Here is a 15,508-nt window from a genome sequence, read left to right as displayed (position 1 = left end):
CTGCCTGCAGAGCGGTTAGCACACCTGCAGCTTGTTGATGGTAATCATTGAAACCCAGGAGAGGAACAGCCACTCCCTTTCATTTGGAGATGCCAAACATTGTGGCTGAATCTTGTAGTATATTGTACAGTATTGTGAGTATTTAGAGATGTTAAGGGAGTTCAGACTATTTAGGTAAAACTTCCAATTGGGATGTGTGCAAAAAGACCTGATCCTGCTCATACATAGAGTCTGCATCAGCTCGGTTTGAATATGATCCGCTCGGTATTTCTGGTGTAACACATTCATTTGTACAGTAGGGCCTCTTGTGGCCAAACTCCATCATTACTTTAAACTTTTGCTTCGGATTTTATTCCTCATTATTGTATTTTATAAGTCTCATTCTCACAAATGTAACTTGAAAACATCAAACCAATAATACATGTTCTTTTCTATTATAAAGAAACCATAAATAGTGGCATACAAACCACTTATATAGAATAATGACACTGCAGGATGTAGTTTCCACATTTTATTCATCATGTGAGGAAGACTTCTTATCCATAGAGGCCATTTATTTTCTTGTGTGCGTAGTAGTAAATGATCTTTCATCCTATTCCTCACATCCCATCATTGCTTTGGTAACGTTGTGAGGCTCAGGGGCGATTCTGCTCACAGCCAGTATCATGGCGCTTTGGTACTGGTAATAAGTAGGACCTTTGAACACATGTATCCCCTCTGCACTGCACATAGCAGCATCAATGTTGGACAGAGACATGGGCATCGTCCGGGTCACGGCCCTGGGTGTGGCGGTTAGGTCGACCGCACGAATTATACCTCCTGTTGGAAGAACATATTTTAGGTGTCAAGCAGAACACTTTTATCCCACGAATGAATTATAAATAAGCCTTTAGTAACCTCACCTTGGATAAGATGAACTGCGTGAGCATCAGGACAAACAAAAGCAGCGTCTACGTGTCCTTCAATGCCGAGTTCCTCCTTCAGGGTTTTAGGGTAGCCTTCAATCAGGGTGTAGTGAGCAGCAGCTTTATAGATGTACACCTGATCACCCTGCATATTTTTGGGAGAACAGGTTGTATCGGTATTCATTTGAACACATAAGTGGGTTTTTGTTTGTTACTGTAAAGCCTACCTTAATCAAGTACATTTTGTCAGTGTAGGAAAAGACAGCATCCACCCCGCTGGTCACCTCCTTCCAGGACCTGGTGATGGGGAAGGCGTGGAGGCCGTCACGGCTGGTGTCCAGACGCATGTAGATGAGGCCTAAAGTGAGTACAAAATACATTTCAGTTTCAGAACAAATTAGGACGAATAGCTCAAGAAAACGAGTTATTATTTTTTACTTTACCTGCAAAGAAGTAACTTTTTCCCGCATCATCTGTGGTGATGGCATCTATTTTGACATTGCTGCATTTCAGGACACTGTAGTTACCGCCATGACCTGCAGTCACATTCAGAGATTACACATTTACCCCAAAATACATCTGTTTCTCTTCCTTACAACTCAATCATTTGAGTCAAACTTCATTCTTATTTCTGGACGAACTCACCGAAGTTGGGGCACTTCATGAAGTATCTGCGGGCGTCCTTTGGGTAAGCATCGCTCACCATTCCGGACACCGGGTGGAACTTGGTGAAGTTGTGTCCGTGGAAACAGTAGTAGTGCTCCAGCCAGCGCAGAGCAGAGGTGCAGACGGGCAGATGGGACCATGTCTTGGTCTTCACTGTCTTTGTTGCAATGTCATAAACATGAACGTCCTGTCCTGTGGGGGAAATTAGCATTACTTTCAATCTTCTCTATGGTTAAAAAAAGGTCTAATTAAAGCACAGCGCATTTAACTAACATGCAACATGGATTAATATGCCTTAACTTCTAGGACTAGGTCATGTACGTAACTTACGTACTTGTAAATAAATGGGTGGACGTAGTTCTACACGGGACACGGGACACGAATAGTCCTAGTTGTCATTACCCTCTTCATATTATAAGATAAGATGAACCTTTATTGATCCCTGTAGGAAAATCTAGGTGTTTCGAGACTTCTTCTTTTGCCCCTGTCATATTTACTATGGAGCGTTAGGAAAAGCCGTCTTTTTACAGATGACCTCATGACCTGTTTTTGATTGAGGAAGGTCGGGCTTTATGACTAATTGTATTCCCAGTACAGCTGCTTTCCTCCACTAGGGAGCAGCATTATCTTTATCTTGCTGAGAGAAGCACAGTTTTGTCTCAGTCTCCATTCAGTGAGATGAATATTTCTACAACGATTGCCAACTCACCCTTGAAGAACAGAACCGAGTCGGCCATGCACTCTCCTTTGGGACACTCAACAGCAGCGTCCAGATGAGAGGGGACTCCTGGGAAGTCTTGCTGTATCTCTTTCGGATACCCTTCTTCCAGAGCATGGTCATAATACCTGAACACCTTGTCATCCTAGAGATAACATCAGAAAAGGTTTAAATATAGCACTGGCTCAGATTTTCTTTTTTACAAAACCACATCACAAGTGTCCGCGGATCGTACCAGGAAGAAATAGATGTGGTCGTGGTCGTCTGGGTTCTCTGCGTTGTGCATGCGGAAGGCAGCATCGACATGGCCGATGTTATGGATGTCGTCAAGCTCCTTAAAGGACTCATTGGACAGCTGAGCTGGACCATGAAAGCCCTTCCACAAGTGGCTTCCTGAAGGGAAATCATCCTTTTAAAATGAGACAAGTGAATCCCATCCATCATTCCTTATAAGAAATGCTCCGCACCTTTGAAGAAGAAAGTGTTCCCTTTCTCATCAGGAGTAATGGCATCAAACTCACTCCCATCACAGCGGTCTGGGAGAGAAGGATCTAAACATGGACATAATATCTCTTGTAAGCATTAGAGCAACATATGTCTGTCGTATGTGATTGTAATACATATTTTTATCAAACCCACCGTCTACTGCTGCATCAGGTGGCGGCCTGTGGATAGTAAAATAGATCCTTAATTTCCACCACATCACATTTCATTTCCAAAAATCCTTGAGTCATGTTGAAGGGGGTCAATCAGTGACACACCGCCATAGTAATACCATGACTATGCACTTTTGTATTTGATCAATTGATCCAAACGGTGGACTTTGAGTGAGGACAAACACAGTTATGAAATGGATGAACAATGACTTTTCACTGCACTGGTCCTACTGGGAAAACACAGAAAACATTAGTTACATATGTAACTCAGTGGCCTCTGAAGCAGGACCCATGAACTGGATTTCTGTATTGATTTGCATTATATTATTTTCTACCTCTTAAACGTGAACCTGAATCAGTTTTAAAACTAGCACATCATGACCGAATGAGTGTCGCTCATTTCAATACTTGTACATTAGAGTGTGTTAGTACTCACGCAGGTGCTCCATTAGTAAGGGCGAATGCTAGGCACAGAAACAGAGTTTTGGTGAACAGCTCCATGCTGAGCGGTCCTGATGAAGTCCTTGGATGTGAAGTTTCACTGCGCAGAAGAGGTGCAACTGTGCAGAAAACTGAACCTGCACTTTATACTGCAATGTGTGTGTGAGGGGGTGTGTGTGGGTGTGTTTACATAGGCTGTGTCAGAATTTTAGTTGTTGCAAAATGGGGCCATTACTCATTTGCGGATATCTTTGTTCTTTGATCAGCCCCATGTTCCCTAGATGACAGACCTTTCGGGAAATACAGGTGTTTTGCGGAAAACATGGCCACAGAGAAATTCCCAAGAGCTAAAGTGTTGGACAAGTGACAACAGGATCATGCAAAGTTAGATTCAAACCAAAGTTTAATGTTTTACAGACAGAGAAAATCATCAAGCCCCTCCCAAGTGTAAGCCAGCGTTTGCCATATGGGCATAATTCACGAAATGTCATTGTATATCGTTCAGGCAAACAGCATTATGGGATATATTATTTATAAACACTCAAGGGAAATTTAAAGCATGCATTTTTATTTTCTCTACTGAGATACATACATATCATTTGTACTAATTGTCTATAATTCTAAATAATATATTGATTATGAAGTTCAATCCCCAATTTAACTCTCATCAAACATGGTTACATCAAATTAAAGTAGATTAGAGGTAGAGTTTGTAAATAATACTCAAAGAAACTCACATTATAAATTCTCAATGATAATATATATTAGATGTAATATATAGTCCTAACTCTATCCATGTTTCTATCTCTTTGTTTGTCGTCCACCGGGGTTCACTTGTACTGGTAGATCTTGATGCAATGATTCATGCTGTCCGACACGACCATGTGGCCATCGGGGAGCAGCGCCAGGCCCCTAGGGCTACTGAGGCTGTCATTCACCAGAGGCCAGCCAACACCTGTGGCTGGGAAGATGAGAACACGGTGGTGCTGCTTCCCCCAGTCTGCCACCAACACATCCCCATCATTGTCAATACAGAGACCCCAAGGGCAGGTCAGAACAGGCCCCAAGCCAGAGCACACCCCTAGGATCCGAATAGTGTTCCAGCCAGGCTCCAGGACCCGGATGCATGGGACGCGTCCAGTCTCATTTCCTCTTTCCGATACTGCCATGAGCCCAGTGGTGAGGCAGGCTGCCACTAGGTAGGGTCTGTGGAACCCGGTCACCACCGTGCGCTCCAACCTGGCCCCTGTTTTGGGGTCCAGCTTTAGGGAAGTAAGGGTGCCACGCTTTAGGTCAGCGACCAAGAACTCATCTTGGCGGGTAACTGTCACCCCTCTGGGAGCATCGAGCTCTTCGTTGGCAGAACCAATCAATGTGCCTCCAAACGTTTGCAGAAGGCGTCCATGGCGGCTGAAGACCAGCACGGCTCGTTCAGCCGCACAGGTCAGGGCGATGAGGCCTTTCGAGTTCACAGCCACGTCAAAGTAGTTGCAGATGCGGGAAGACCTTTCCGATCCTGAAGGAGACACTTGCTGTACGACATTCTTCTGGAGATCGGTCACCTGAATGCGGGCGTTTCCACAATCCACCACAAATAGTTGCCCCTTGATGGTTGTATAGACGCCGCTTGGAAGGTTGAAGTCAGTGCGACCTGATCCTTGTTTTCCAAACTGTTTCACCAGATAGGCTGAGTCCAGCGCAGTTGAACCGCCCTCTTCCTCCAGTTCCCCCAAACCTGGCCCACCACTCTCTGTCTTCTCATTGTTGTATTGCTGTGGTTCCTTTTCGAGGTGTAATTTGTCTCCTTCAATAGCTGACATGGAGAGAGATCTGCTCACGCTGTTTAAACTTGAACCCTGTGTAACACGGGTCTGCGATCTTGATCGTTGTTCTTCAGAAATAATGTTATTCCTCTCAGATTCATTGTCATTTCCTTGGCCTTCTTCCTGAGTGGCAGGTTCAGAGGCGAGACGCATTCTGGTAACCTTCCTGGCTCCTCCACGCTCACCTTTGTCACCTTTAATCAAAGTGTGAAGTTTACCCGAGAGGTCAGTGGTGGCCAGTGAGCGGCAGACCTCTAGGTTGAGGGATTCATTGGGTGGAGTATTCACAGTATAGGTGTAGGACGAGTCCTCACTGTCCACTGGAGACGGAGGACTTCCACTGTCCATTGAAGATTGATTTGATGTCTTTTTCTTGGGTATGATGCCTTTTGACAGTGGATGGTCTACAAGACTGTACCTTGAGGGGGAAGCTTTGAGAATAGTCTTTGGAGATATTGCTGCATAGCTGCTTTTTGCCTCTTCTGGAGGGCAGGACAGTTCTTCACATGGGACCAAGACAAGCGCTTTTTGCCTCTTCTTACCCTTCAGCGTGGCGCGCCTCTTTGATCCATTTTGTCTCCCGTCAAATTCATCACCTTCAGATTCTCCTTGACTGGAGACCGTTGGGATAGCGAGGAAAAGGTCTTGCCCCTGTGTGTCTGAACACAGAGACTCTACTTCCTCATCTTGGGACGACTCAGATGCACCACGACGTCTTGGTACGGGGGACTTCAAGGTGGGTGATTTGAGATCCTCCTCATTCTCTGTAGAGCTCGATAGACGTAGTTTCCGGACAACACGCATGTTTGCCTTATTGCTCTCCTCTGGACTCTTCCTTTGCCCGGCTCTGTTTGGTTGGGGTTCCTTTCGAATTTCAAATGGGGTTATGTTTGAAAATGCTGCATCCCCTGAGTGCAGGGCACACTTCTGTCCTTGGACACCACAGACACCAATTGGGTAGACCATACCTTGCTCTCGAACATCAACTTCCCCTAAGCTTAAGGCCTTGGACCCTGTGCTTGGTAAGAAGCTGACCCTTTTCATTGTTAGAGAGATCTCCCAAGGTTGGGTGAGCTCTGCCACTCCTCTTTGGAGCTGATTTTTGTTGGATCCACCAGCAGTACTGCCCCATCTTTGTATCTGCTCCTTCAGTTGTCCAACCTTTCTGAGCTGCTGGTCCACAAGTGACTGCACCACTCTCACTGCTGCAGCGTTTTCCCTCTTCACCTGGCTGAGGTGTCGCTGGGCCTCTCTGTGGTCCTGCTCAATCTTTTCAAGAAGGCGACGCTCCTCTCTGTGAGCTTCAATCGCAGCATTGTCCAACTCGCGGTTCACCGCCTCCACTTCGACCTGCTGTCGCTCCCTGAGGCTCTGAAGTTCTTGTTCTCCTTGCTCCAGGCTGGCAAGAGCTTGAGTCACCCAGGGAGGTGGTGAAGTAAGAGATATAGCTGTGAAGATGGACTCCCTTGGGGTAAAAGTGAGGGGAGAAGGGGAGGTCACATCTCTCTGCTTTGGAGTGCTGTGTGTGAGCAGGGCTGTGAACCCAAGGCGGGCTCTCCTCTCCGAGTGAGACCGCATTAACATCGTGAACAGTAGATTCCAATAACCCTCTTGTCAATTGTTCACTACTTTTTTTTATGTCGCTGTTGAGACAAAGAAAAAGTGCAAGAGAAAATGTATTATATATTTGTTAAACTCCACAACAAAAGAGTTTCCTATCACAATCATCCTGTGAAGTTTTGCGCTCTTCAGTCTTAAATCCTGATCTATCTGACGTACCTGTTGTATCCAGTATACCCTGAGGTCTAGTGCACATTTCTGTTGATGTTTTAAAACTGGGACACATGTTCCCTTCCGTTGCAACTTTATCCCTCCAACAATATATTCAGTTTCAAACAATGCTGTAAAGAGCTCTCAGGTAACCACTGTCCTGTTCCTGAGGTCAGTGTTGTGTTCGGACCTCTTATCGCTACAACAGAAAAGCCCTCAGTGAGTCATGCTTCACTTGATTAAATACATGTGATATTTCCTCAGTGTATAAAGCTATTTCTGACATTATATGATCCCTAAATAGCCAATGCATGCCTGTGAAGCAGAGGGACTTGTGAGTCAAGTCACTTAATGGCACTCATCGTGAAACCTTAAACCGTCTGGAATAGTTGCTTCCGAATGCAGCACAGACCCTCATTGTCACATCTTGTGGAAACAGCAGCGCTTATCTGCTGAAGGGACTGAAACTGAACTCTGTCTGTCTCCACCAGCAGCAAGTATGTGAGACACTGCCAGGACAGGGGTCAGTCCTTCTTTTTTTTTCCTACTGAGTCTTTCTGACCGTGCAAAACAGATCATATTCTGAGTTGGAAATCGTGGGTATCAGCGTATATATGCTAACAGACCTAGATATAGAGCCCTTTTTCCCCTCTGGAGCAAAATAACACGGCCTTTGCAAGGATGAAAGGGTGAGGTGTCAGTTTACTTCTGCATGCTCACAATAAAGTCCCCCTGGAAACATGTGACCTTACAGTGTCAATGGATAAAATCTGTTCCCATGTTTTAAACACGATGTTTCAGATGTTATCTGTGGGGGACATTTGTTAAAGGCAGGGGAGGATGGTTGAAATTTCAGATAAAGAATAACTAAAAGGATGAATTTAGAACAAGAAAACATCATTTTGAGTAAAATCTCAATGTCAGAACTGACGCACAATCAGGTACAGAGTCATCAGTCTTCGTTGGATGAGGGAAAATGCAGTTTATGTGTCAGTAACAAATCCCGGTCACTCTCCTGGAGGCAGGCCACCGGGTCTACTCATGTTACCCCACTTTAATGATGAATGAGAGGCACTAGTTGCTAAGCTACCGGGCGCCCTCCGCTAAGGTGCTGAGACTATAGAATAAATGATAGCATTCATAATTGAGAGGATTATGCAGGACGTGCAGGAGCATTCCAGCGCATACAAACTAAACAATGGAGCCATTCAATGCAACTTGTGGAGCATAAAGCTCACAGGTAGGGAGCTCTTTTTAATTCGATCAAACGCACTTCAGTCGGTTAAAACTAAGAAGGCTGTCAGCAGAAAACTGCCTTTTTATTTACAACAAAATAACAAAATACCATAAGTTACACGTTGGCTTTAATTCAGATATCTAAATGCAAAATGCCAGTTTAATAAACAGGTGCTTATACGATTAAGAAGCATTAAACAGAAAGATGTCCTACCTGAAGTCCAGGTGTGCTCCTCCCTCTGCTGCTCCCTCGGCTCTGTCCTGGCGCCTACACCTCTTCCTCCCTCCACCTCTCTGTCACTCCCCCATCTCACCTCACTTCCCTCCCTCCCCCTGTTCATGGATTATTTGTCATTTTGGGTTTAACTCAACTGACCTCTTCCGCATATTGATAGTGTAGTTGTTGATTTGGGGTGATGGCACTTTTGTTATTTGGAGATTTGGCCTTGAGAGAAATATTCAGAGGTTAACCGTAAAAGTATTTAATTTGAAAAATGGAGTCTGGCAATATTTCCAGTGTAACCTTCAGCTTTTAAATAAGGATCTAAAAGTAGCATTTAAGAGCTTCACATACAAAGAATCCATTCAGAAATAGAAAAAGTGATACCACATTTAATTGAATTAATCAAATGAATGAATATTGAATCATTACTAAATTATAACTCGTATTCCTACGTATATTACTTGTATTATTCTAAGTAAAGCAGACTCTTTGACACGTAGGGTTGTTTGACCAACGTCATCCTCGTTTCACCAGTTATCCACTGGATGTCAGCAAACACAAAGCTTCAGAAAGAGAGCGACCGGTACAGTAGATGTGTTGTGTTCTCTCAAACCAAATGTGCTTTAAACAAGACATTAAGTGAATAAATAATGAGTCTCCTTAGTTATAACGATGCAATCCATCTACCTTATTTAATGGACACAGAGGGAGAGCAGACGCATAGCGAAGTCCTCCGTCTACACTAAGGCAGGGGTAAAAAAAAGACTCAATTTTGATATTTGTTTATGTTAAGTGATGAGAGAAATAACTTCCTTTATGTAAGTCATATAAAGGTGCTTATTCAAAAAGTAAATTCATCATTACCAAAATTGCTGACTCTCAGGTGTAGTTCAGGAGGATCCCAATCTCACCTTTATCTTCACATGGTGATAATTCCACTCATTCAAAATTGAAGCTTTGAATTGATTTATCTTTTGCATGTCTTTGGAAATACATTTCATCCCCCAACACAATGTCACTTTTATAACCACAATGTTTTACTAAGCAAAAACTCTACTTTGTCACCAAAAAATATCCCTCCACTTGTTGTTTATAACTCACATATACGGGCCGCTGATCAAGTGGTGTAAGCCTTTAAGCAGTGTAACAGATGTCCTGTTCTTATAGGATCCAGCATCTTCTCACCAATTACCCTCACACACACACACACACACACACACTGAGCGCTGCCCCCTGGACACAGATGGGTCCCGAGCCATCACTGTTGCTGGATGTCACACGAGGTCCTACAGGCGGCCTGGCTGGTGTTGTGACTGATTATTTCTATCTGCCGCTCTGTCAGGAGAGACGGGAAATTATATGGGCCTAAAGGTAGCGCACCGTTATTGATATCACTGTTAAAAGTCTCCAATGCAGCTGCTCGCCTCCGCTGCAACATCCCTGCAATTAAATTCCAGCCCGTGTGTGTGAGGCAGAGAGTAATGGGCCCAATAGTTACTGTAACACCACGGTAATGTGATTCCGCGTGGCACCATATATATAAATATCAGTGGGATGTGTGACAGGGGAGTTAATGGGTTGTTATTACCCCTCCCAAACAAAAGGCAGCAGGTACGACTTGTTGCAAACAAACAATTAAAGAAAGAAGCGTTAACAGATGGAAAAAGAAAGGCGGTCAAGGAAGTCATATTGCCCAGTCTCTCCCACTTTGCATACAGCAGGCAATATTAGGTGATGAATATGGTAATGGTCCTCATTCTTTTGGGACTATCTCCTTTCAGAGGGGAAGATCTGGTTCTGCTGTTAGATTCGATTAATTCCTCCTCATGCCACTCCTCATTTTGGTGCCCCCCCCTCCCCTTCACCAGCACCTCCACCCTTCCTCTCTAACACTTTCAGGCCTATGATATTAGACGAACAATCGCAGAAACAAAACGAGCTGGAACAACCAAGATGGGAACAGATGGCACGTAATTGCCTGGTGGAGGAAGCCAGGGAGTCAATTTTTTAGCCGTCCTGGGGGAGTCGCAGTAGCAAGAAGTGTGGGAAGGGGGAGGAAAAAGTGCAGGTGCATTTGTTTTGATCAGATATGGCCTAAAGGAAGCATCTGAGAAATATTCATCACACACACATTAGGAAGAGGAACAGGAAGCGTTGTTGTGGGCGGGGGGGGCTCTGCTCAGGACAGCGAGGTGGATCTGTGGCTCCGGCTCGAGCAGCAGATGCATCACAAATTAATATCACGCTGAAGTGCTGCAAAAACTGTCAGAACTTTCAGATGGCAGCAGTCTGTCCCAACATTTGCCAGCCTCGTTTTTGGGTTTCTGATAAAGTGTCACTATGAATTAATGTGAGAAAGGATACAATAAGATCTGGTTCTTCCAGAGAAATAGTTTTAAATACAAAGATATTTCAGATACGATATGTACGTATGACAAAGTCTTTTTACCCTCCAAGACTAAAGTAGGAGTCTGAGCTTTTCTCTCTTCCTCACTGGGGATTTTGTGCCTCACTATGTTATGTTTGGGAGCAGAGAAAGGGTCTGGTTGAGCAATAACGTGGTCTGTTATGTCTTATTTCTACCACTCAACGCGACTGGATTCACTTTTTGTTCAAGCTTTTCCCTTCTGCACTTCAGTGTAGGTGCAGATTTTCAGTTTATTGCTGTAGTCTCGTCCAACCTTTATCAGTTGTGTACAGCATGGTTTTGGGGGGGCTGCCATTTAAAAACAAATATACATGAGACAAGAAAAATATGTGGAGGGATTGTAAAAGATGTGCCTTGCCAGAATAGGGACAATTCTTTGTGATCAATCAGTGGTCTGCAGAGTTTGAACTCCACCTTGTACCAGGTCACTGTCAAGTTGAGTCCTGTGCAGTAGACATGCAGCATTAGTGAGCTTTAGAGGATTTTGCAGGCTAACCCTGTTAGCTTACAAAGCTATCTTAACCTGTTTCTTGCTTTATGCTAAGCTAGGCTAATCATCTTCTGGCTGTCGGTTCATATTTAATGGATGATATTAATCTGATCAACAAACTTTGCACTAGAAAGTCAGTAAACCATCCATCACAGACCACACATGTATCATATTTTGCTGTAAAATGAGCCTTGATTTGGTTAACTCAATCAGTGTAATGCAGGTTTTGCATAAATTTGCATTACAGGGTGAACATTGTCATGCCACTACAAAGCTTGATAACACTATTTGTCTGCAGCCACTTCATCCTTGGACATGAATCAGTCACAAACAGAACTGAGATGAATTTCTTTTCCTCGGTCCTCTAAGCTCTGACCACATCTGTTCAATTACCAGCATGGAAAGTGCATTACCATTGGCTTTGTTGTTGGAGATGCTTGATTTTCTTAGTAAAAAGCAGATGAATTTATAATGTTGTGATCCCCTCTGTTGTGAATCTCTTCAGCGGAGCGAGGCCTGGGATCAGAATGAGCATTTTGATGAGCTATAGGCCGTCTCCTCTTTTTACAATCCCAAACTTGCGCTGCCTGCCCAATATCAAACTAATAAATTACAGCCCCCGTCTCCCACATAACTCACTGATAAATAAAAAAAAGGGTCTGCCATAGTGTGCAGCTGTGACCCAGGGTTACCTAGCAACAGGTCATGCCCAGACGTGATGCACAAGGTAGAGATACACCTCTAAGGAGCGGGAGAGGAGGGAGGGATGGGGATGGAGGAGATGGGGGAGCTGGGGGGGGAGGGAGGGAATGGGTCTCATCCTCACTCCCTATGACCCTTGACAGATAGAAAACGCACTCAGAGGAAACGGCGTTTGATTGACAGGGATATTTGAGGAACCTGAGACTCCTCGGTTTCTCCATTACAGTTTTTCAGCCCCACAGAAGAGTTGGTTAGGTTGCATGAAGCAAACAAACCTCTTCATGCAGGATTCAAGACTTAATTACAATGCATATTCGAGATAAAGCAAACAATCGGATTTAATTCCCCCCAGAAGAGCGCCTTTCTCCACCTCCTGTATACATCGCATTAACACACAGAACAAATTTGCCACACTGAAGTACACAATCAGCTCTCCCGCCCGGCGCCCAGAGAGTAGTCTGATGAAAACCCTAACTGACAGGCCTAAAAAGATTGAGCAATAGCACAAGAGACGCACATCCACAGCAGTGTACAATGTCTTTGCCAGAACAGTGCCGCATGGAAATGAGAGTGTTCGCTCCATGCCCCCCCCCCACCCCCCTCTCTCTCCTCCGCCCTTCCTCTGTTGCCTGTGCGACAAACCCTCAAGGGGACTCTGCAGCTGTGTGGGGTTAGCACATGGTCGAGTTAGGGGCCACACACACACACAAACACACACACACAAACACACACTCACACACTGACAAACACAGCCTTTAGTCTTTGTAAATATGGAATATTTATGCTGCGTAAACTGTAGTAAGTCGTGCTTTAATGAGGATATTTTCTTCGGGTGTCTCTCAAAAGAATCTCAAATCCTGTTGAAGCAGCTGCCATCCTGACTCTCCTGAAGATGCTGAAGCCCACTAAATAATCTTGTATCAACAGTGGATCAAATGTTGATGTGTATATGAACAGTTTCTATGCCATACGTTGTTCTTTACAGTGTTATTATCCCATCTCCGTCAGGCCCACCCATGCAGCACTTGATGCATTGCCAGATATTGCCTGCTCTGTTTACCGTTCGTAGTCTGAGTAGTATTGACCAGTCACATAACCAGTCCAGATATTCGTTAGCACCGAAGTGCGTTCGTACCAAGGTATGCTTATCGTTATCAGATTGTATCTACTATAATGGTTTGTACTGTAGCCAGTAACTTAAAAGAATGGAAAGCATGAATTAAAAAGGGGGAAATTACCTCTTATGTTTCAAATCTTGCTGAATGTGTGCAGGAACAGGACTGGCCTGAGGAGGACGAGGAACCTCAGTAACAAGTTCCCCTCCGAAGCTCGGCATGCTCCGGGAGAGACGGTGGGCGACATGATGGGGGATGTGCACCCTCTCATGCAGTTAATGGACAGCATACACACCGAGGTAATTCACAGCTAGCAAACATGACGTATGCCATCAGAGGCTGGTGTGAGTAAAATGGGCATCCATCACAGATGCTAACAACTCTGATTAAAAATACATAATCTGCAAGCAGCCCCCTGATACCTCCGTCAAGCCATTTTGGGTCTAATTGCAATTGGTCTCCGTTATGATCAAAGGCAAGTCACACCTGCTCGCCTTTAGCTTTCGTTTCACTGATTACACTTTCAAATTTCATCAACGTCAAGTTGATAGATATGAAATTATGTGGTAAACCGGTTTACTCGTGGTCAACACAATCCCAAGTGTCGTCTTTGGAATTTTACACCCTTACTCTCTGTTGCACCTTTGAAATGTTTCATAGTGCATTTGAAAACAAGGATAGTAAGCCCAGGGGTTACAGAAGAGCCGTGAAAGACACCATGGATCCAACAGCCCTCACATAAACACAATATAAAGCAGAAATGAAAGCCAAACTGCTTTTCCCCCTCTGCATTCTCACCTCACCCCCCACCTGTATCTCTCGGGTGTGTGAGTGACAAAGCATCAAAAGGGAGAGGAGCAAGCCTTCCCTCACAACGCTCCACACCAAGCGCTCACCCAATTTACACCTCTCCCTTTCCTGCAAACCCCACCCAGGATCCCCTAGGTGACAGCACCATGCTAACCACCACCTCCCTGCTGGCATGACCATGTGTGTGAGAAAGAGGGTGTGTGTGTGCAGGAGAGAGTGGAAGAAAGCCGAAGGCCTTGAGTGTTATCCTTGTGGGAAGCAGTTTGACTTGCTGAGACTCAGTCCATTTGTTGTCGTTTAATTTGTTCCCTCCTTTGTTCTTCAGGGGACCAGTGGAGAATAAGAGTTTAGGGTTCAAATGAATCGAGGAGACGGTTAAATGTAATTTAATTAAACATTGGGTATGGGTTGTGAAGGGAATATTTCACTGGTTGCATGTTTTCCTTCAAGAGATATCAAGACTTTGGTTTCTTTTTGTTGTCTGTCATAGGTTGAGTAGTATTGACAAATCACTATTGAGCAGTAAACGGTTTGTGTGGCGACGAAAAGAGGCGGATCTTAATTCCCAAAGTGCATTCTCAGATCCTATCAACTATTGGCTAATGATTCAGCTTTGAATTTGAATATTTGTTAAAGATTTATGTGCATTAAACATAACAAATGTGGTCACTGAGGTAATCTCTCAACTTCAACTCCATTGTTATGAATCGGACTGTAAACAGTGACCGGTTGAGGAGGAAGCTTAGGCCCTTCCTCTCAGCAGTTGCCCTCCCTTTTCCCTCCAACCCCTAATTACCTAATCCTCACCTGCCAACACACCTGACCTTCATGCCCCTTATCAGCTCCCTGATATATACACCTGCCACTTCCCCTTGTTCCTTCTGACATTTGTCTTTGAGCCTCTTCTGTGTTGCTCATGTGGCTTTCTGTTTGCAGCCCCTTTTTACACCTCTGGACTTTGTTCTGTCCTTTGGGCAAAGCTCTTAATTCTTCCCTTACACAGTTGCTCTCATTTCTTGTGTGAGTGTGTCTTGAGTTTTTGAAATTGAAATGAAACTGAGGGTTTTGCAGACACTTTGATTTAAGCGGAAATGGTTAAGACTAACACATTTAGCAGTAACCAAACTCAACAGGTATCTGCAGCTGCTTCACTGCACACTAAAAGAGCAACTCTAGGATGGAAAAGTCAGAACAAGAAAGAACAAAGGGAAGCACACCTTGTAAAGTGCATGGGCCTAATACACACCTTCATTTCTTTTGTGTATATAAGCTAGACATACAAAAAAGATAATAAGCAATAAGCAAGAGAAACACAACAACAACAGAAAGTATAGAAGGGGAAAGTACAGTTCAAAGCCTCAAAGTGAATGATTTTATTTCATTATCAAAGTGTTTTCTTTGGTAAAAATGACCTAACTTTGGTCAGGACCTGTCAGTCCAAACCCAGTTAAGCAAATAGACAAACCATAGAGGGACACAGCTGTGGGCTACTGCACCAAATTAAAGCCTGATTTTACAGTTAAGG

The 15,508-nt window shown here is 44.2% G+C and overlaps 1 protein-coding gene across 1 annotated transcript; it reads right to left on the bottom strand.

Moving 5' to 3' along the window:
• Window positions 1-498: 498 nt before the first annotated feature.
• Window positions 499-3,557, bottom strand: hpxb (hemopexin b). Its single transcript, XM_063878105.1, has 10 exons — window positions 3,382-3,557; window positions 2,929-2,954; window positions 2,757-2,840; window positions 2,525-2,682; window positions 2,281-2,434; window positions 1,551-1,763; window positions 1,349-1,441; window positions 1,133-1,263; window positions 903-1,050; window positions 499-819 (listed from the first exon to the last, which is right to left on the bottom strand). The coding sequence occupies exons 1-10, from the start codon at window positions 3,444-3,446 to the stop codon at window positions 593-595; spliced, it is 1,299 nt and encodes a 432-aa protein (XP_063734175.1). The 5' UTR covers window positions 3,447-3,557; the 3' UTR covers window positions 499-592.
• Window positions 3,558-15,508: the final 11,951 nt, after the last annotated feature.

This window comes from Eleginops maclovinus, chromosome 24 (assembly GCF_036324505.1).
Source record: "Eleginops maclovinus isolate JMC-PN-2008 ecotype Puerto Natales chromosome 24, JC_Emac_rtc_rv5, whole genome shotgun sequence".
Taxonomy (NCBI): Eukaryota; Metazoa; Chordata; class Actinopteri; order Perciformes; family Eleginopidae; genus Eleginops; species Eleginops maclovinus.
The sequence above is the reverse complement of the archived record's forward strand: the minus strand, read 5'-3'. Positions and strand labels throughout refer to the sequence as shown.